The following is a 21,576-nucleotide window of genomic DNA, read 5'->3' as shown; positions in this document are numbered from 1 at the left end:
GACAATTGGCTAATTTTGATTTTTTTTTTCCTCTGTCCAAATAGGTTTTATAAGAATTTTTGTATAAGAAATGTCATATTGAAATGGGAAAGCCCCTTTTTTTGGTAACTTTTTATTTTATTATTATTAAACAATTGTAGCTTTTTAAAAATGTTTGTAATCTTTTTTGGATTTTAACTTACAAAATTAATAAAATGTCTACGCCACATCAACAAGTTAACAATATTAGTGATCAAATTGATGGAATGGGACAACTTGAGATACGAAATAAAAGTACATGGGCATATTAACCCAGTTACAAGGTCATAGGTAAATTGAGATTTTCGATAAAGCTCAGGGGGTAAATCAAAAAATAAGCCTTTGTTAATTGCTGTATAAAATTATAAATGGCTTATTAGGAAGTAGTAGGGTGGATACATTCTCATTTCGATTGGTTTCATCGAAAAATCGTTAGGTGCGATTTGGTTCAATTTAAACTAAAACTAAAAGAGAAATCGTAGTTTGGTTTGGTTTTGACAATTTGAGCTTAGACTCAATACTTTATTTTTATTTTTATTATTAATCAATTATTGATCCAATCTTGCTAGCAGGATAGTTGAACTTTGATTAATCATCTATCAAATCACAATTGTTGTTGAAAGGTCAGCTCAACCTTACTAATAATTGTGTACCAAGTCTAAAATGCTCCAAATTCTTTTGATTTTTGTACCCCTTCTGTCCCCTTGCATTTTGTTTACAAGCTGGCAGGACCACCTCTTAAAACCTACAAATTTGTTTATTTTATTTTTCGTCTTCTACCAAAAAAGCTAACCTAACATAATGTAGAACTGTCTACATTCCTACTACATTTTTTTGGCTAATCAAAGTCTCATTCCATCCTTGTACCTATTTATTATCACTCATTTTTGCGCTGCCAATAGAGGTACTTAACATTGAAATCAAATTATTAGCTACATTATTTTGCTAAAAAGATTTCAAGTTTGAATCTCCATATTTAGATAAATAAAATTAAATGAGACCGATTAAACTAGTCAAGTAATTTAATTCGACAAATTTCAATTATGTTATTTCTTATGAGTTCCGATAAAAATCCAACTAAACCGAACCAATCTAATTATATATATGTTTTTAGGACACGTTTGGTAGACCGGACTAGGACATGGATTGGACTATTTAGCACTAAGACCTGGATTGGGTAGGCTTAGAACCTCATTAGGTGGGCTTCATGTAGTCCTCTTAATTAAGTCCAGCCCAAATTAAGACCCAAAAACACCAGGTCTACGTCTTCGTGCCAAATCGTCGAGCTTAATTTTCCTATCTATTTTTTCTCTCCTAAATTTTATTATTTATTAGACAAATATAATTGAATGATTTCAATTTGCCATCTTTTCTGGAAGCCCAAGTTCAGCGCATCTGGCCAACTAGAATGGTAAATAATTTGGGAATTGAGGGTTTGGGAGGAGTTGGGTAAAAAGCTGCTGCTCTTTTGCGAAAAATGAGCAACTTGTTTCTGTTTCTTTACTTCATAAAAAAGGAAAATTCAACTCCTCCATAAAAAAAGTGCAACTTGCCTCAACAAAACCACGTGTTTTGTTAAAAAAGTTGGAAGCGCCTTAGAAAAACAACGCCGTTTTGTCAGACGATTAAAAAAATAACACACGCAGCTTCTCTTCTTCCCCAGCAAGCTCTCCTCGTCCTCCTCAGGCTTTTCATCAAACGGATGGTGGGCAGTTCAAGGGTCACACCTCCAAGCCTATTTCCATGACTGTTAAGGGGTCGGTTGCCCTCTATGACCTCCCAAGTTTCCTCCATATCTAACCAATTTCTGTTTCTGGTTCGAATTTTTGTGAGGTTTTGTTCAATCGTAGTTTGAAGAGGCGTAGCAGCCAGAATCTGAGGTGGACTTTTCTTTCGAATTTTTTTATTTAATTTCGAATTTAAAATTCTATCAATGATGTTAAATTTCCTAGTATATAAAGCGTTTAAATGGGCTTTTCAAGGCCCAAACAATTTTATACTTGTGCAGTCTCTCTTTCTCTGGGTCACTCACGTTTTGAACTTTTTCCAGGTCCCATAGGAACCCCTCTTTTTTCTCCATTCTTTTAGCTTGCTGCTGTCGCGCCGGAGCTGCAACTACCCGGTTAGTATTTTTGATTCGTAATCACTCCCTCAGAAGTTTATGCTTGATTTCTTGATGTTTTTCCCTTCATTTCTACGTATTTTCTATAAAAAGTTAACTGGGTCTTCTTAGATCAACTGTACCAACTTGATGGAGTGCGTGGTTCAGGGAATTATAGAAACACAGGTAAGTACTTTGATAATGTGGGGGTTGGGTTAGGCTTACATTTTGTTATACAATTTCTGGAAATGCCTCTAAATTCTGATCACTTGATAGCACATCTGTGTATTGCTGCTAGGGGAGAAAGATTGAATCTTCTGCTTAGAGCTCACTTTTTGACACATGTCTTCTAACCATGTTTACCAAATTGTTCATTTGAGGTTAATATGTGAGAAAGGAAGAAAAATCTATATTTGGTTTTTTATTGAGTAGTTTTTGTTTTCTGGCATGTACAAGTTATTCATGATTATGGACTCTATTTTGTTCACAATTGGAAATAGATCCCTAAAAGAACCCCTTTTCCCCCATCTGTGGGTAGTTTCTGTAGCTGCATCTAAAATATGGTTTTCATTTTGCAGCATGTTGAGGCCCTTGAGATTCTTCTTCAGGGTCTTTGTGGTGTTCGCAGAGAACGTTTGAGGGTCCATGAGATATGTCTTAAAAGTGGCCCGAACCTTGGTAATTCATTTCTTTTCCTCTTTTCATATTGAGCTGTGAAGCTAGAATAATATGCACATTTTCTGTACAATTGAGCCAAAGTCAGAATAGTCAATTTCCTTCTTTTATGGACTCATTTAAAGAGATGTTGAAAGCCTTCCCTGGTGTGCTTAAATAAATTTTCATAGCAGCCCGTTGTTTTTTAATCCGTTTGGTACTTTTCCTGTGTGACTCTTAAGTTCACATTTTTTTCATTAATAACCTTTGAATTGATGCGATGGTTAGATGGATTTTTTTGAAGATTTTTTATTATTAGCAACAGTGTTATTTTGTATAGATTGCTACAACAACTTGTGGTCTGGTTCAGTATATATCAGCTGAATAGCACAGAAAGAAATTATTTTGTAAGCCGTTCTAGTAATGATCTTCCTTTCTATAGGGGCTGTAGCTTCAGAGGTTCGACTTATATGCAATCTTGAGCAAACTGAACCAACATGGTAAAACTTAAAAACCTGCCTTGTCATATTTGTTAACATGTGGAAATTTGTGTTTCACACATACATATGATTGTATCTATGCCAAATTCTGAATTCTGTAGGACCGTAAGGCATATAGGAGGTGCAATGAGAGGTGCAGGTGCCGAGCAAATTTCAGTTCTAGTAAGAACCATGGTCGAAAGCAAAGCAAGCAAGAATGTGCTTCGCTTATTTTATGCACTTGGCTACAAGTTGGACCATGAGCTTCTGAGGGTGGGATTTGCCTTCCATTTCCAGAGGGGGACACAGATCACTGTGACTGTGTCATCAGTTAATAAGATGCTACAACTGCATGCCACAGATGAGGCTGTCCCTGTAACTCCCGGGATACAGTTGGTAGAAGTGACAGCCCCTGCTACATCTGAAAACTACACTGAAGTTGTAGCTGCAATATCATCTTTTTGTGAATATCTTGCACCGTAAGTTTTTTTTTCCCCTTACTTTTTATTTATTTATAAAAAAGCATTAAAGCCCACCTACCTACACATAAGCTTGTTGATCTATGCCTCATGGCTAGGGGTCCCTGTGGTCCACGCTTGAAAACCGAACAGACTAGTCCATTTTTGTCTTGCATATCTACTGGCTGGATATCCTCTGTCATCTTTTTCATAAATAAGTCTTCATTGGGTGATCCGCGACAGTCCAAAGGGTCCTAATTGAATATTTCTTGCACCGTTGTTGATCATATTATAAATGACGAGGCATTCAATAGTGCATATAGATTGCATATAGGAAAACTGATTTTAAGGTTTATGATGACTATATATTGAAAATTTGTTTACTTGACAACATATTCATTCACCTGGAATTGATTTCTCAGGCTCCTGCATTTGTCAAAACCGGGCATTTCAACTGGGGTTGTTCCTACTGCTGCTGCGGCTGCTGCATCTCTTATGTCAGATGGTGGGGGTACGACCTTATAGCAGAAGTTGTAAATTGCTTTGATTTAAGTATCTCATGTCAATGTTGAATGATATATATGTATCATCTATAGCAATCAGAACTGCTTGTCAAACTTCATGTTAATTCCCCAAAGTAGTTTTTCCATAACTTGAACTTTAGATAGTTGTGTTAGTGACAGTTCCTCACATGTAGTCGTGATCGTCAATGACAATCACAGCTCTCTCTTTTCCCTAGGCAATCTGTTCAATACTGAATGAAACATTTAACATTTGCTAGTCAAAGGATCAAAGGCTAAACTAGCCTGTAAAAAATGGCTAAGTTAGCCCTAGATCATTAGGAGTGTTGGCATTGAGTAGGCGCTGCTGGAACGGTCGACTAAACCCGTCTTGTGATGATGCTAAAAAACTAATTATGTTTCATAAATGAAACCCAGTTAATGATATTGTATATGCAGGCCTCCACTTTGTTGCCACTGACTTATTAGCACTTTCTACATTTCCACTCCAAACCACTTCATCAAGATCCCATTGCATTGCATTATTGCACTGCTTTTTATTCGTCTTTTTTGTTTTTTCTAGGTGAAGAGTTGAGTTCCTAGAGTAGCATCCCAGAGTTCCAATAAAGCCTAGAATAAAGGAGGTAAACATATTTACACAGATCATACACACTGATTATCAGAACAACGAATAAGTGTAGTCTTAAACTTGTTTCAATATGTTTGATTTATTCTGCTTGAAAGAAAGATCCCTGCCTTTGTTAGTTGCCACTTGTAGCCACCATTTCCTTGCATTGTTTGGACATTAAAGAAGTCTTGTTGAACATGATTAATTGTCATGACATAAGAAACGTCTTTAACATGATTGCCATGACATAAGAAACGTCGAATGGTGTACAACCGTGGGATGGGATTAGGTGGTGAAATTTATTTCTTTGAATTGGGAAAAAGGGAGGAAGAAACCTAATCAACCTTGATTTTCTATGTTGCTTTGACAACCATGACCAACTATTTAACTACAAGAATCAGGTTGAGTTAGTGTCGCTGTCAAATTCGATGCAAGTAAATGACATGATACAAATACAACATAACTCGGGTCCTACCCCCAATGTCTTCTGAACAGCTTATCAATGCAGGATGCATGTTTGAATTATGTTTTTATGTGTGCCGCTTAAATTAACGGTCAGAAATTGTCCACATACAATTGATTTTAGCAAAATTATATTATTTTGTTTATCTCTCACTGTACATCTCTCTCTCTCTCTCTCTCTCTCTCTCTCTACAAAGAAGACTAATTTGCATAGCCACAATCTACTAATTACCAGATCCCCCAGCCACGCTTGTTTACCTGCGATCAAAGTAGACCTTATTAATAAAGTCGTGCCTTGCCAGGATCATAAGTTTCCCATATTTGCTTTGAGTAATACCAATATGATAATCACATTATAATGTGAAAAAAAGTATATTCCATGATACTTTAGTCCCAAATAATGTACATATAATACAATGCACATAAACATATATAAGATGTGTACGTGTACAAATAAATGTACGTAGATATGCATTACATCACACATATCTGTATGTCGGTATATACACATGCAAAGGCATGGCAACCACCAAATCTTTCTCAATCTGTGATAATAATTAACTAAGAATCCCTCAAGCATAATTGGCGTCCTCAAGAAAGAGCTCAGGCCAGTAGGAAGAAGAACCACTACTTCTACCTCCATAGCTTGAAGTGCTGCAGCAGACATCTCCTCCCGGGTTGCTAATCGACATCCCGGTCATAGTTGGAGGAATAGAATTAGGAGCAGGAGACATAAGATTATCAAACCATGGAGAGTCATCATGATCATGAGGTGGGTTATCTTCTTGGCTGACCATTGTATAGTTGGAGCCCATTTCATGATTACTATTCAAAGATGGTAGAGAACTGAAAGGGACTTGTGGGTCATGAGGCAGTAGGCTTTGATGGTGGGGTGGTTGAGAAGTTCCACCATATCCAAGAGAAAATGAGCTTGGATTTTCAAGCTGAGATGAATTTAAAATTGGGTTTTCTTTGATAGAAGGAACAAGTGAGTTCAACAAATTGAAAGCCTCTATGTCTGTATCAGCTGTGTTTCTGTTCTGGCTACAATTCTCACCACTGCTTATATAGGCTACAGATTGGAGCAAATGCTGCATGTATTGAAGCTTGGCCAACTGAGCAGCTTGATCTGCTTGTAATGTTGCAGCATGTTGATCAATATCTAACGGCTGATATTGCTGCATGAGGTCCTGCAGGTTTGCCAGGGCCAGAAGCTGAGACAAACCGGAAAAGAGATCGGTTCTTGGTTGATGGGTCATTGGATCAAAACCCATTTGGATCAGCTTTTTCTTCAAATGGGTGTTCCAGAAATTCTTGATTTCATTGTCAGTTCGGCCATCTAGGTGTGTTGCAATTGCTGACCATCTTGTAAACAAAAGCATAGATATATAAAGAGTAAGTTCAAATATTCAAACATATTGAAAATTTGATGGGTTTAGTCGTTGAAAAAAAGAGAATAGATTAAAGAATTACTTGTTTCCAAGGATAGAATGGAGATGTAGAATTGTTTGCTCCTCTTCTTCAGTAAATTTGCCTCTTTTGATATCAGGTCTCAAGTAATTTGTCCATCTTAACCTACAACTCTTGCCACATCTATTGAGACCTACAAAAGAGAAAACCATAGCAATTTAAATCAAGCATTTGTGTTTTTGTTTGGTTACAAGGCGGGGCGAACCCGAACCCGAAAACTAAAACAGAAACTAACAAAGAACACTTTGGACCGACACCGGCCTTTAAATCAAGCTTTCAGAGATAGTGTTAAACCAACAAATCTTAATGACATGTGAGGGGTAGTCTTAATGTGAGATTAAGCTAGTAAACCAACCAAATTTATCAACAAAGAGAGGCTTTGATTAAGCAAACCTGCAAGCTTTGGAAGAGCTCTCCAACTTCCATGGCCATGTTCTTCAATGTACTGCACAAGCTTTTGATCCTCTTCTGGGGTCCAGGGTCCTTTCTTGAGGCCACTTTCATCACAACAAGGAGATCTCCCCATTATGTTTCAATTTGTAAATGTATTGCTTCTTGAGTTGATCTGTTTCCAGAAAAAAACTGTGGCTGCCTATTTATACACAAAATAATTAGCACAAGGGCTTCTATGTTTCCATACGAATTAATTTTTAATGCCAATGCTGAAAATGAGTGAAACTTTCAAATCATAATGTCAACGTTGCAGGTCGCTTCTTTGTCAAACTCGATCCATGCACGCAAGAAGAGGCACTGTCGTCATCGTTTGCATGGCTTCACGAAAGGTTATAGCTTGTTACGTCTTCAACTCTATGAGACCTTCAGCCCTTAGGCTTAGGGTATCTACAACAATAAGTGATTATTTATGTATAAATTTAAACTACATATGATATATAGGAAAATGTTGCGTCGCTATACTCTCCGACTATATATGACGTTTATGTTGATATACTGTAAATCTAAATAACTGATCAAAAGTTAATTTTTGTTCGAATTTATGACAAATAGATTCACGCTCTTGTGTCTTGTTACCCATATATTACAACATTATGTTAGTTAGATTTCATGATCATTAGCTTGACTAATTAAATAATCATGTATTTCTCTTAATAGCCTCAAACCATAAATCAAGTTCTATTATCATGTATGTATATATCTAAGGTATTTCTCTAGGTATAAATTCAAATATTAATGAATTGTTGTGATTTACGAAAAAGATAAAAATAGTGTATTTATATATTAATCTTGAAATAAACTATCACAATATCTGAAAAATTCATATAAATTAGTCATAAAGATACAACCACTAAGTACGAATGATGTTGAACCTAGCTGGTTCTTTGGAAGCAAGAATTGAGTTGTGCCGCACCATCCTACATGATAATCATTTCTCTGGAGAAAAAAGAAGAAGAAAAAATGCATACAAAGTTGGCCTCATTGATGGTGCCTATACAGACAATTATAATATGGCACTTGTCAATTGTTTCTCAATGCTTTCGTTAAAATCAATCAGGTAATCAGAAACTAGAAAAATCCTTGAAAACAATGTGTACCAATCCCCATTCAACCCCAGAAACAAACATATAAAATATAATTAAAATTATTTATTTCAAAAGAAAAGACTAAAAATTTATTGGTGTCAGTAGGCATGGGTATACATAATTGGTAGAGAGGGACAGTAGAAAATGTGCAAATATGGCCCATTTGACTTGGAGGGTGGGGCAGTTAGAGGGGAAGTTGGTGCAGCAAATGCCTCAAATTTGAACCAATTTTTTCTCTTCTTTTTCTTTTTTGTGTGCGACACACAAGACATTCTTTACACGCTTGAGAGAAACTCTTCCATTTCCATGGGATTTGTTGGTGGCTTGTCGTCATTCATCTGGTTTCTTATGCACATTTTCCCTTGCTATTGGTAAACTTCTCTTCTGTAAATCAACCACTAAAGTAAAAGGTTATCTTCTAGTACAAGCCATCGTCTTTTGAAGGTATATTCATTTAGGGTACCCAACAAGTCCAGCTTCTTAATAAACTAACCAATTTCTTTAATCTTAATCCTTATATCTAGTAGACATGGAGTTTAGCTATGTTGGCTAGAGCGAATGTGCTCTCCACTCTGCATTGCATCTGAATTTGAATTTCCCCTCCTCGTAGTTTAGATTAGTTTAAAGTAGAATATCACTTGTATAAAATAAATAATAATAATAATAATAAAATCCTTGTATCTCTATTAATCAACCTACATTATAAGTGCTTATTTCATATATGAGCACCAAAACTGAGTAAAAGTTAAGAAACTAACGACTGCCATTGGCATGGCATAAAGTGTAGCTTCTACTTGTCTAAGAATATGCTTTATTTGATGCCTAAGATGCAATTTCCCCCTCTTTAATAAATGAACTTGCAACCCTATTTTTGAACCTTCTAGTTAGCTACGCTAGCACGCATTATTTAAGGGTAACGATTTTAACACTCCTAATTTGGCTTTGTTTAGCCTCTTATTTATAAGTGCGTAAAAGTTTATAAAATATACAATTTGAAGCATCATAAAGCTAAACCAAGAAAAATGTCAAAATTATTGCCTTATTTATATAAAAAAAAGATTCCTACAAACACAAATTTTGATCCTCCAGCCTATGCTCCTCGTCGGGTGACCAATTATTTATAAATAAGGAAAGGCCTGCGATGAAAGCTAAGCTTGACTTATTATTAGGGGTGGGCACTCAAACCGGCGAACCGGAAATCCAAACCAAACCGCACCGAACCAAACCGGAAAAAAACCGAGTTGACCAAAAAGTCAAAAACCGGTCAAAAACCGAACCGGACCGGTTTGGACCGGTTCCGGATCCGGTTCCATGTCTTCAAAAACCGAACCGGGCCGAACCGAACCGGTGAAACTAAAAAAATATATAATTTCAATATATATATTTATATTTAATGCTATATTTTTAATTTCACTAAAAAAAACATAATATTTATCCAAGTTCAATGTCAAAATATCTCTATTTTCTCACTTTAATATTTATTTTTTATATGAAATTGAATAATTTGTTAATTTTCAAGTAAAAAAATAATATTTCAGTTGAGAATTGTATTAAAAAGTAATTTAAAAAAATAATTTTTATAATCCGGTTCAAAACCGAACCGAACCGGAACCGGACCGAAACCGGTTCAAACCGAACCGGACAGTTTTTGAAATTTTTTTTATTAAAACCGAACCGAACCAAACCGGATGAATAGTATTGGATCGGTTCTAATTTGAGGCAAAAACCGGTCCAAACCGAACCGTGCCCACCCCTACTTATTATCATAAATTATCTCTGCTTTCCTTGTCAAATTAACCAACTGATTTGTTTTCTGAAATGAGTTTGCAAACAACAAATAATTATTGGGCCCAATCGCCAATCATGTACATCTCCCTTTAACTCCAACCAGACTCACACAAAAGCTCTCCATCCAGCCTAGACAAATCAATGGACACCTGTTGAATTCAGACTCAATAATCTCCTCTTCTGATCAGGGCACCATTAGGTTTTCCTATTCCAATCAAAACTTCTCAAATTATTGTAAATGTTGGATAAGTTTTTTGTTTATGTTTTTACCTTCAATGAAATCGAAATAGTTCACTTCATTTTTATGCTACGTACTACATTGCGATGAAACCGAATCATCTTTTACATACCAAACCAAAGTTTTCATTGATTAATTGCGAGAATTTCGGTTGTGAAATCAAAGTCGATGCGGTTGGCTCTCAAAGGGTTTCAATCTCATTCTTTTACTTCAGAATCGAAATCCTTTCGAGCCAACCAAATGGACTTAACCCTTCAAGTTGAAGATATGTATGGCATGCATGGGCTTGAATAGAAACCTCTCTCAAGCCCATCAAGCTTCTGTAGAGTTTCAACAAGACTCAATTTTTAAGTGTAAAAAAATAAAGGTTATTCGTTTTATTAGCCATTGAACTTAGACCTGATTTGTATTTGAGTTCATAAATTTCCAAAATCATTCCCGTAGTTCTTCAACTTCAGTTTCGTTAGGACAAATGGTCTTGCCGTCAATTTTGTTAACTTTTCTGTTAAATACAGGAACAAAATGGTATAAATTGATTAAAATATGAATAAAATATTAAAAAGAAAAAAATTCAAGTTTTTAGGAATAAGAACTAGTTTTTAATTTTTTTACTTTGACTGAGGATAGGAATAAGATTTTTTATTTTTTTAATTTATTTTTTGAGTAAAAGGAATATTCAGAAATTGGAAATTAAAAATAATACAAAAATTCTATTTTACCTTTGTATTTAACAGAAAAAGTTAACAAAACTGACGATAGGACCATTTGTCATAATGAAACTAAAGTTGAAGGACCACGGGAACGATTTTAGAAATTGAGGGACTCAAATACAAATCAAGTCAAAGTTCAGAAACTAATAAAACGAAAAATCCAAAAAATGAAGAAATGGGCATTATTACGTGGCATTCCCCATGCAAATAACAGCTAAGCCCCGAACTGAAAGAGAAGGTAAACATAAAGGAAAAATGCATTTATAACAACAGCTGGGTTCGCATTGAAAGCATTTTCTAACCACTTCTGCCCTTAATTTGAAGCAAATCCTTAGACACAGAGAGAGAGAGAGAGAGAGAGAGAGAGAGAGAGAGAGAGAGAGAGAGAGAGAGTATTGTGTGGCTGGCATGGCCGCCACCACCACCCATTCTTGCCCATTTCCTCCTTCCCCACACTAGTCCACTCTCACTCATCTTCATCCCCTACTTCAACTTTGTCATTTTCATCAAGCCACCCCATGGCAAACGATGCCGTTTTCAGGGCCTCTCTGGTTTGGTTGGCTGCAGTTATAGTGGTAGTTGGAGTATGCACACAGTCTTTCAAGAAGATGATGTACACTTACGTGGTTGGTGTGCTGGGTATTTCTGGGTTGCTCTTGCCCGATTGGGGTTACTTTGACCGAGACTTTTCGCGGTGGACGTCTCCGGTTTCAGCCGAGGAAAGAGCCTCTGAAGTTGCTCAAAGATCTGGGTTAATTAGAAGGTCAGTTTATTTTTATTTTTTCGGACATGTGAGATTTACTGGTTTTTCAATTGAATGTTGTGATTTTGCTGTGGAAGAATATTAGTGAACAATTGATTGATGTTTATGTGTTTAGCTTAGGGTCATCATTAAGTAGTAAAACATCAACAAACAAAATTAGGGATCGTTGTTTGGCCCATCGACTTAAGATCTGTTGGAGTAGACCGGCCCAAAATTTGGCCGACATGATCATATTTTACTTGGTAACTTGAGCTACAAACCCCCTTGCAGCAACTTATTAATCAGTACTGTTATTAAGAAAATGTTGTTTTTTTTTTCAATGAGAAAATTAAGAAAATATTGTTTGTCAAGTGTTAGAGTACAAAAATTTAATGATAACAACAATAAAATTAAAATTTCAGGGCAATATAGTAATTAACATTTTTTTTGTTCTCACTTCTATACGATAACTTCTTTCTACACACGAAGACAATCTAAGTATATTTTACATATGTATGGTATAACACATATATATAGAGGGGTTTCTGAAATAAGTTTATTTGAGAGACTTTTATAGGGTCCACCACATTGTATTTCAATAATTCAAACCAGGTTTGCCTATTTTATTGATCACAAGTATATTCATGGACTAAATTTAGGTAGTCCGGAGTGTTTGACTTGTAACCTAAGAGACAATTCTCCCTTTTGCAGATTTAGAAAAAATCCTATGAGATTGGTTGCTTATGCCACAGTTTATGGGTTTGCTCTACACAAGTGGTGGATGTTCATATCAAGCTAATATCAAGCCAGAGAAGATCAATGGTGTTGGGGTACTTTCTAGTTTATCGGTATGTAAATTATGAATGATGACAGTTGCCATTGCAATATTACTTTGGGTTCCATATATATAAGATTTCCAAATCCAATTTACTTGGAAGATATAGCTCCAATTTCCTCTTGGTTTCTAACACGCTTAATTCGGCTTAAATTTGTGTTGAAATGCATGCTACGAAGACTACATTTTTATACCACATGATGTAGAAAGTGATGTTTATTTTTTCCGATAGGAAGTAAAACTTGAAAATAAAACAAGAAAAAAAAAGGAAAAAGGCTTTTAATTAGTTGCATGGTGCAACAATTTTTAGTGACGACTGGGTGAATGAATTGCTTGCAGGTATGATTGAGTAGAGAGTGTGAAGAAAGGAAGAAGAGGTGACCGGACAGTAATTATACGCACAACAAGCACAAATGTTATTGTCCTAAGTTTTCAAGTTCTTATATGTTATTTTCTGTAATCATTCATCAATTAATTGTTGTTCAGAAAACCAAAATTTAAATATGTTATATATATATATATATATATATGTTGTTTTTACCATTGGCCAAGCAGGCATGTGAATGTGGTGAAGGCAAAGTAATTTCGAAGTGAGGTGGGTTCGATAAAAGTAAATTCATTAGAACTTTTAGAGGGTAAAGTGTAAAATAAACCTTGATTAAATAAAGTTATCATAATAGTTTAAAGTATGGCGTGTATAAAGAACAAACTAAAAATAACTTAGTAGTAACCGTTAACAGAAATCCGAATTACAATTTCAAAAGTAGCATAAAGGAGGTCTCAGCCATCAAAGTTACATGCTTCTGGCTTGATAATCTTTGTTCAAAATCTGAAAGACAACAACAAATTGACCAATGGACTAGGATCCACCTCGGGTTATCTGGACTTCCAAGACATGAGTTGATTTTGAACCTGACTTAGATGATACCGGTTTGAGATTGAATATGCAGACATCCCCATCTTTGAGCTTGTTGGCTTCATAAAACTTGTACCATCCTTTTCTAGTAGCTATACGATAACTACCCCTGGTTTTGCTTTCCCACTTACTTATGATCAGCGGCCATGATCTTCCAGAAGGGTCTTTGAGAATGATTCTGGATGTGGCCACAATGCCATTTGATCTTGCAAATTTCGCAGGAAAAGTCTGTCATAAAACAACTACCAAATTTAGAGAAAATCCAAAAAAGAAAAAAGTTGTAAGGATTGCAACTCAACCCCGAACAAACAGACCAATTTCACAACTCTGCCTAGGGCTTTGCCACTATAACTCCAGACTCAAGAAGTGTGCTTGAAGTGAACATCATGAAATTTTTTATCTTCAATAATATGCAAATAATAACATGACACACTTCATACAGGCAAAGAGAAGTTAGAAAACTTACCATATAAGCATGAAGAGGATCCCCATGGGATTTACTCATCGTGGTACTGAACAATGTCCTTGAGCTTGAGGATGCAGTTCCTTTTAAGGTTCTTTTTCCTGAAAATAGTCCAAGGAACAACCCACATTAGATGCAACCCAACATTCATTATAATTAAGAGGGTGCAATCCTATCAAAAGCAAAAATATTGAGTGTAACCTGATGTAAATCTTGTGGGAAATGAAGGCAAATGAAAATTAATATGCCACTGCCATTCTTGTGTGAAATGCAAGAGAATTTTAAATTTAACCCACCTTTGTAATCATGCTGGTGCTTGTCGCTCTGCAGTTCATACTCTTTCTCACTACCAAGTGACTCATAGGCAACCACATTGAACACCATTTTGCCTTTGTGTTCAAATACTACCATTTCTCCAATGTTCAGGCCGTGATGGTTCACAAAAACTTCCCAACCTTCTTCGAAAGAAAGTACTCCATCAACACTCCTGCCAAGTCTCACACACCAAGACCCCAAGCAGCTTTTAATAACTGCTTTATCCAGTTTCTTTTCACTCAGAGAACTACTGAAAGCTACTGGAAGTGACTGTTCATATGTAGAACAAAAATATTAGGCCACAATCCTAATCATTCAATTTTACTGAAAAGTATAAACAGTTTACACGTTAAGTAAGATGTGGTAGATGCCACAAGTACTTTCGAAGAAAAAAGCATCAGGATTTTGGTGGATATACCCTAATTTCAAAATAAAGGGAATGGGCCCATACCGTTAAACATAGTTGAAAAATATTGGGAATGCAAGTCTAATTTGAAAGCAAGGCATGTGAAGTTGAACCATCTAAAATCATCACGCCTGTTTTACCCTGTTCCTAACATCCCTTTTTTTCATTACATAATAAACTACCTGCACACGATTCTAAAAATAAACAATCTTTTATCGAATAAAGTTCTTTTCTACGGCTACAATCTAATATAAACTACCTCCATGTAACAACTGTTAAAGGTCCAAATGCAGAACTATAAAAAACAGGATGCAAATTCAACTGCATCTGCACTCTATAATCACATACACACTCAAACAAGTAATACCATGTTGCAGACAAAATGATATGCCACAAAAGAAGATTGTATACCTATTATATTGATCCACTAAAACTGAAGATGAATTCATAGTTGAACTCAATAATTTATTTTCAATGAAAACATTAAAATCTCCGTCAAACCAACTAGAACAAAATATATGTGAGCACTATGTTAAGCTACAAATCAATGTACATCAGAAATCAGAAACTGCGTAATCAGCAGTATGCATTATTGATAAGTCTAACCCGAGAAGACTAGGAACATTTAATGGAACAACTGCAAATTAACCTTTTCCTCCCACTGATTGATTGAATCAAAAGTCTCATATGACCATTTGAGATACCAATCTTTTGAACACTCCCACTGACAAAACTTTTAGTTGGAGATTGCGTGCCAATATTGTCTGCAAGGCCGGAAGTAACTATAGTAGTTTGTTTTGCACTTACAATGTGCCAAAAAATATGTTTGAAACCAAAAACATATCAACATATAAATAACTGCATGCATCTTTAATGTTTTGAAAGGCGAGGCGTAGAGACAAAGCGTTTTTATTTGCGTTATGCGAGGCGTAAGCCTTGAAGCGTTGAGGCGTAAGCCTTTTAAACATTAATTTATTTTAATAAAAAATTTGATAAATAATACAATACACAATTAAATTATACTACTAATTATTATTGAACCCTAATAATGTATTAAGTATAATCAAATATAAGTACTAATGGTCTCATTCATGCATAATAATCAATCCCTAAATCTAAAATATTTATTCAACATCAAAACAAAAACACATATATTAGGGTTATACTATAAATAAATAAATAAATGAATATATATATTTATCCATGTTAATATATTAATTTATGAAGAAAAAAAAAAAGGAAAAAAAGTGTAAGTAGTGGTGTTTCAGTGAAAAAGGGTAAGCAGTGGTGTTTCAGTGGAGGCGTTAAGCATGTTGTTTGTTAAAAACAAAAAATCATGATTTAAAAATAATAAAAAAGGCATGCTGAACGTCAGTTTCTTTAAGTAACCTCAGTGCTAAACGTGCGTTTCATTAACTATATGAAACGAAGGCGTTTCATTAACAACGAACCCAAAAGAAAACACGCGTGGTTATCTTCTTCCTCTCGCAGCCGTTTGCAGAACAGCGGCCCTTCGTCCGCCTCAACTTGCAACCTGCTAAATAGATGAACGCTTCAGGAGATATCCTTCCGCCTCGCTCCGACGTGCACTCCGACACGCGCTAAGGCATGCCTTTGAAAACACTTTCTTTATTCAACTTTCAACTTAAAACACCAATTTACCCTATAATAAATAACTTACCAAGACATAGAAACTCTAGATTTGTCAAGAGAAAGCATAAGATCAACTCAAAACAACATAAACCTGGAAACCCACATATATATTAAACAGAGAGCGAAGAGAAGAGAATCATACAAGTCTTTTGTTGAACCCAGGAACCAAAAACTTGAAAAACACGGAGCATTTCCCAGCCATGAATCCTGATGAGATGAGTGAACAAGAAAAAGAAATGTAAAGACAGAGAGGAAAGTTGAAACTGTGAATGGACTGAGATTTCTGTGGCTTGTATTCTCACGGAACAAAATATTGGGTTTAGCCTTACCAACTGAGTGCAAGATATATATATAGCCTTAAAGGACCAATCGCTGCTCTCCAACGCAGCATTGGCTTACAGAGAAGTGATGGAAGCGCCATGAATGGCATTGGCCGGAGCTTGTACTGTGAGCACAGAGTGCAGGCCATAGGGGTCGGAAAAGCCTGAAGCTTTTGCAGCATCGTCTGTGTCTGTGACTCTGTCTCTGTGCTACTAACGCGTACGCCTAAAGAATGGCATATTGTTAGAGAAGAAGCCAGCAAAATGGGCCTGCTGTGCCTTTAATTGACTGTGCCAAAATGAGAAAAAGGCCCATCAACTCTAGCGCATTTCATGTAAAAGGTAAAACCTTTCAAACACGGTACAGAAAGCTGGGCCGAATTGCACCCCTTTCGGCTTCTCTTGTGTTTATTTGACTTATGCTTTTCCAGGGGTATTTATAAGGGTTTAGGGTTTTGGACAGGTGAGGGTTTTAATTTAAACCATAAATTCACTCACTCCACACACTACCCTCTTTTATATCGTTGATTAAAAAAATGCTGTGGAAAATGATGGAGAGAATATGATGATGGGGAGAATATGTTTTCTGATTGTGTTTTAGTTTACAGAATTACACACGTATATATGTATAAGCTAGGGACCACCACCTTGACTTTAACCCCTAATTATAGGAAAACTATAATTACAAGCAACTACCACCTTGACTTTAACCCCTAATTATAGAAAAACTATAATTACAAGCAACAAGATCAAATCCCATAAATTAAGGAAATCCCCTAAATCAAGGAAATCCCCTAAATCAATCACAGCTAGCAGCCACCAAGCTATACTTCCAATACTCCCCCTCAAGCTGGATCAAGGGGATTAATTGATCCAAGCTTGGAGAGCAAGCGTTGAAACTGAGTGGAAGCAAGAGACTTGGTGAAAACATCAGCAAGTTGATCATGGCTCCGAGTGAATGTGGTTTGAATTACCTTGGACTGAACCTGTTCACGAACATAGTGACAGTCAACTTCAATGTGTTTGGTCCGTTCATGGAATACGGGATTGGCGGCAATATGCATAGCTGCCTGATTGTCACAAAAAAGAGACATAGGTTTGTTGCTCAAAAAACCCAAGTCTGAGATAAGGCTCTTGAGCCAAATGAGTTCACATGCAGTGGAAGCCATTGCTCTATACTCAGCTTCGGCACTTGAGCGAGCAATTACATTTTGCTTTTTGCTCTTCCATGTCACGATGTTTCCTCCAACAAATGTGCAGTAGCCTGTAGTGGATTTTCTATCAATAGCATTCCCTGCCCAGTCAGCATCGGTGTATGCCATGATTTGAGTATGACCATTGTTTTTCATGATAATTCCACGACCAATGGAGCCCTTGAGGTATCTTAGAATCCTTTTAACAACATTTAAATGAGCCTCAGTGGGTGCATGCATGAATTGGCTTACAAGACTGACGGCGTAAGTTATATCCGGCCTAGTAATGGTGAGATATATAAGCTTACCCACCAGTCTTTTGTAGTAACTTATATCGCTGAGAGGCTCTCCTTCCAAGTCCAACTTCAATTTGCTATCAAGAGGTGTACTGGCCGGTTTGCAATCTATCATCTTCACTTCTTGAAGCAAGTCAATCACATACTTCCGTTGACTTAAAAACAGTCCCTTGGGAGAAGTAGCCATTTCAATCCCAAGGAAGTATTTTAACACTCCTAAGTCTTTAATGGCAAATTTCTGATGAAGAGAATGCTTAAGAGTGTTAATCTCATCAATGTTATCACCTGTGATGATGATATCATCAACATAGATTAGAACAACTAATTTGCCAACTGATCCAGTTCGAACAAACAAGGATGAATCAGCATGACTTCTCTTGAAACCAAACTTTTCAAGTACAGAGCTCAGCTTGGCATACCAGGCACGTGGAGATTGTTTCAATCCATAAATGGATTTGTGAAGCTTGCAAACCATACTTGAATTCTGTGCTTGTGGATGACCAGGAGGTAATTGCATGTAAACTTCCTCTTCAAGATCTCCATGCAAAAAAGCATTTTTTACATCCATTTGGTACAACGGCCACTCATGATTAACTGCAACAGATAACAAAACCCTCACTGTACTCATCTTAGCCATAGGAGCAAATGTCTCCTTATAATCAACTCCAAATGTTTGAGTAAAACCGCGAGCCACCAACCTTGCCTTGTGTCTTTCAATTGAACCATCAGAATTAAATTTGGTTTTGTAGATCCACCTACTGCCTACCACCTTCTTTCCCTTTGGAAGCTGGACTACACTCCAGGTTTTATTTTCATCCAAAGCCTTGAGTTCTTCTTCCATGGCTAGCCTCCAAACATCTTGAAGATTGGCTTCTTGAAAATTCCTTGGTTCACTTTCATTTGACAATTTACTGAGAAAAGCTGCATGGGAGTGAGAGACTTTGGAGTAATTTACAAACTTGTGAATTGGGTACCTTACATTGAACGTTACATAATCTTGTAGCCTTGATGGTGGATGTCTATCTCGAGTTGGATTCCTCCGAGGTTGAGATGGGATCACAGTAGGTTCAGCTCCACTCTCTTCTATAGATGATGTGTCATTGTCATGAGGAACAACTTGTGCTTCGGAGGCTTCAGTTTCATCTCCAATTTGTGATTCGGAGGCTTCAGTTTCATCTCCAATAATCACGTTGTCAATATTGGTTGCATGAGAGTCACTGTTGTGAGGTACTGCATGAACACAATCACTTGTTTCGGCTGGATTTGGTAATGGAAAGAAATCCAGTAAGTGCTCCCCCTGATGATTTTGATCTGATGGTTTGTTGAAATACGGTTTGATCTCATCAAACCTTACATCTCTTGAGACAAATAGCTTCCTGGAACATGGATTGTAACATTTGTAACCTTTTTAAGTGGAGGAGTAACCCATGAAAACACACTTAATTGCCTTGGGATCTAGCTTGTCTCGGTGATGGGATTGGATATGAGCATAACAAGTACATCCAAAAATTCTCAGATGGGACAGGTTAATTTTTTTGTTTTGCATGACCTCATATGGTGATTTTGAATCCAGAACCCGACTAGGCAGTCTGTTGATGAGGTAGGTAGCTGCAAGAACTCCTTGAGACCAAAACCTCTTAGGCACATTCATTTGTAACATTAGAGCCCTGGTTTTCTCAAGTAGATCCCTATTCTTCCTTTCGGCAATTCCATTTTGCTGAGGAGTACCTACACAACTTGTTTGATGTATAATGCCATGTGTGCTCAAATAGTTAGTCATATTTTTGGATGTATATTCAGTGCCATTATCAGACCTTAGTATGTGAATTTGAGACGAAAAATGGTTCATGACAAGATTATGAAAATTCTTGAAAGCATCCATGACTTCACTTTTGAATTTTATGAGGTACAACCAAGTGACTCTTGAAAAATCATCAACAAAGGTAACGTAGTACCTATAACCATCAAAAGACTCTAGAGGTGCAGGTCCCCAAACATCGGAGTGCACCATCTCAAAAAGTTTGCTAGCTCTAGATATGGAAGAATTAAATGGAAGTCGAGTAAATTTTGACAAATGACAGATTTCACATACAAGTGAAGATTTGCATAATCTAGGGAACAAAGTAGGCAAAACAAATTCTGAGGGATGTGCTAGACGTTGGTGCCACAACTGGTGTTCTAGATTTGAACTGACTTGGAACCCTTTTGGAACATTAAGGTTCTTTGAAAAATAGTACAGCCCATTTAGGTAGTGACCTTCACCAATCAGCTTCTTGGTGGCTAGATCCTGAAAAATAACATTGTGAGGGGAGAAAATAGCACGACAGTTGAGAGAATTTGTAATCCTTCCTACGGACAGCAATTGAAAAGGAAAGGATGGAACATATAATGCTGTGGACTCAACATTATCTGAAATTAGTTTAACTTTCCCTCTACCTAGAATGGGTACACCTCTACCATTTGCTATAGAAACTAGTGATGGTGTAGTGTAGCTTTCAAAATTGTATAGCTTTGAATATTGATTTGTCATGTGATCAGTGGCACCTGAGTCTATAATCCAAAAATCATGAGAATGACTAACATTTACAGCAGTTGAAAGAGCACACATAATACCTAGAACATCTCCTTGAGGTACACGATTAGACTCAGTTAAGAGTCCTGCAAACTGCCCAAGGAGAGCAGTTTGATTTCCAGCAGTCAATACTTCACCTGTGCTTCCTTTTTTGGTTTGAAGATAGGCAGAGAATTCATTTATCAAGTTAGCCGGATTGGCTGTGAAGTTTGTCAGCCCATCAATTGATGTAGCAGCAACAGTAGGGTTTAGCATAAACTAGTGATGGTGTAGGGACCACCACCTTGACTTTAACCCCTAATTATAGGAAAACTATAATTACAAGCAACTACCACCTTGACTTTAACCCCTAATTATAGAAAAACTATAATTACAAGCAACAAGATCAAATCCCCTAAATCAATCACAGCTAGCAGCCACCAAGCTATACTTCCAATAAATGCCCTCTTTTATATCGTTGATTAAAAAAGAGAGCCCTATTTAGTGTCAAATTGATCATGATCACTACCTACATTCCATCAAATTGTGCACTATAAATAGGAGCTAATAAAAACATATGTGTGATTACGAATGGGCATTAAGACCGAAAATTGAGTCACATCGGATATAAAAAAATTGTGTTGACTAAAAAGTCAATAAATTGACACTAAACAAATTCAAATCGATTTTGATGCCGGTTTCACACCTTACAAACCGGAACATGTGTGTAACTTTTTAAATTAAAAAAAAAATTATTTAAGTCCATACTAAATTTCTAATCTCATAATTAATGGCTAAGCTCAAATATAAAAAGGCATCTAGGAATTAGTTTTCATTTGAAT

General features: G+C 36.4%; 4 protein-coding genes across 5 annotated transcripts; 2 read left to right on the top strand and 2 right to left on the bottom strand.

The window, feature by feature from the left end:
* LOC18791920 (mediator of RNA polymerase II transcription subunit 18) lies at nucleotides 1,501-4,974 on the top strand. Of its 2 annotated transcripts, XM_020555204.1 has the most exons (8): nucleotides 1,501-1,898; nucleotides 2,069-2,140; nucleotides 2,252-2,305; nucleotides 2,698-2,797; nucleotides 3,216-3,273; nucleotides 3,375-3,731; nucleotides 4,133-4,221; nucleotides 4,794-4,974. In XM_020555204.1, exons 3-8 carry the CDS (start codon nucleotides 2,270-2,272, stop codon nucleotides 4,811-4,813), a joined length of 660 nt encoding a protein of 219 aa, XP_020410793.1. In that variant the 5' UTR covers nucleotides 1,501-1,898; nucleotides 2,069-2,140; nucleotides 2,252-2,269; the 3' UTR covers nucleotides 4,814-4,974. The 2 variants fall into 2 exon arrangements, with proteins under 2 accessions (XP_020410793.1, XP_007225798.1); XM_007225736.2 differs by lacking the exon at nucleotides 4,794-4,974 and having other exon boundaries at nucleotides 1,514-1,898; nucleotides 4,133-4,453.
* On the bottom strand, nucleotides 5,632-7,377 carry LOC18793441 (protein ODORANT1). Its single transcript, XM_007225471.2, has 3 exons — nucleotides 7,164-7,377; nucleotides 6,774-6,903; nucleotides 5,632-6,665 (listed from the first exon to the last, which is right to left on the bottom strand). The coding sequence occupies exons 1-3, from the start codon at nucleotides 7,294-7,296 to the stop codon at nucleotides 5,873-5,875; spliced, it is 1,056 nt and encodes a 351-aa protein (XP_007225533.1). The 5' UTR covers nucleotides 7,297-7,377; the 3' UTR covers nucleotides 5,632-5,872.
* On the top strand, nucleotides 11,309-13,146 carry LOC18789874 (signal peptidase complex-like protein DTM1). Its single transcript, XM_007227037.2, has 3 exons — nucleotides 11,309-11,807; nucleotides 12,498-12,634; nucleotides 12,961-13,146. Exons 1-2 carry the CDS (start codon nucleotides 11,563-11,565, stop codon nucleotides 12,583-12,585), a joined length of 333 nt encoding a protein of 110 aa, XP_007227099.1. The 5' UTR covers nucleotides 11,309-11,562; the 3' UTR covers nucleotides 12,586-12,634; nucleotides 12,961-13,146.
* Nucleotides 13,481-16,780, bottom strand: LOC109947607 (B3 domain-containing protein REM8-like). The gene is made up of 5 exons (XM_020558164.1): nucleotides 16,704-16,780; nucleotides 16,517-16,581; nucleotides 14,297-14,585; nucleotides 14,004-14,101; nucleotides 13,481-13,765 (listed from the first exon to the last, which is right to left on the bottom strand). Exons 2-5 carry the CDS (start codon nucleotides 16,574-16,576, stop codon nucleotides 13,481-13,483), a joined length of 732 nt encoding a protein of 243 aa, XP_020413753.1. The 5' UTR covers nucleotides 16,577-16,581; nucleotides 16,704-16,780.

Source organism: Prunus persica, chromosome G1 (assembly GCF_000346465.2).
Source record: "Prunus persica cultivar Lovell chromosome G1, Prunus_persica_NCBIv2, whole genome shotgun sequence".
Taxonomy (NCBI): domain Eukaryota; kingdom Viridiplantae; phylum Streptophyta; class Magnoliopsida; order Rosales; family Rosaceae; genus Prunus; species Prunus persica.
This window is presented reverse-complemented; position numbering and strand designations above follow the sequence as displayed.

Excerpts from the sequence above, each read along its gene's own strand:
- LOC18791920 (XM_020555204.1), top strand. The coding sequence starts at position 2,270 with ATGGAGTGCGTGGTTCAGGGAATTATAGAAACACAG. Across the intron at positions 2,798-3,215 it reads TAAAAGTGGCCCGAACCTTG|GGGCTGTAGCTTCAGAGGTT; the intron begins GTAATTCATTTC and ends TCCTTTCTATAG. Across the intron at positions 4,222-4,793 it reads TCTTATGTCAGATGGTGGGG|GTGAAGAGTTGAGTTCCTAG; the intron begins GTACGACCTTAT and ends TGTTTTTTCTAG.
- LOC18793441 (XM_007225471.2), bottom strand. The coding sequence starts at position 7,296 with ATGGGGAGATCTCCTTGTTGTGATGAAAGTGGCCTCAAGAAAGGACCC. Across the intron at positions 6,904-7,163 it reads AGCTCTTCCAAAGCTTGCAG|GTCTCAATAGATGTGGCAAG; the intron begins GTTTGCTTAATC and ends TCTCTTTTGTAG. Across the intron at positions 6,666-6,773 it reads CATTCTATCCTTGGAAACAA|ATGGTCAGCAATTGCAACAC; the intron begins GTAATTCTTTAA and ends TTTGTTTACAAG.
- LOC18789874 (XM_007227037.2), top strand. The coding sequence starts at position 11,563 with ATGGCAAACGATGCCGTTTTCAGGGCCTCTCTGGTTTGGTTGGCTGCA. Across the intron at positions 11,808-12,497 it reads AGATCTGGGTTAATTAGAAG|ATTTAGAAAAAATCCTATGA; the intron begins GTCAGTTTATTT and ends TCCCTTTTGCAG.
- LOC109947607 (XM_020558164.1), bottom strand. The coding sequence starts at position 16,576 with ATGGCTGGGAAATGCTCCGTGTTTTTCAAGTTTTTGGTTCCTGGGTTC. Across the intron at positions 14,586-16,516 it reads CTGGGTTCAACAAAAGACTT|TCACTTCCAGTAGCTTTCAG; the intron begins GTATGATTCTCT and ends ACATATGAACAG. Across the intron at positions 14,102-14,296 it reads GCACCAGCATGATTACAAAG|GAAAAAGAACCTTAAAAGGA; the intron begins GTGGGTTAAATT and ends GACTATTTTCAG.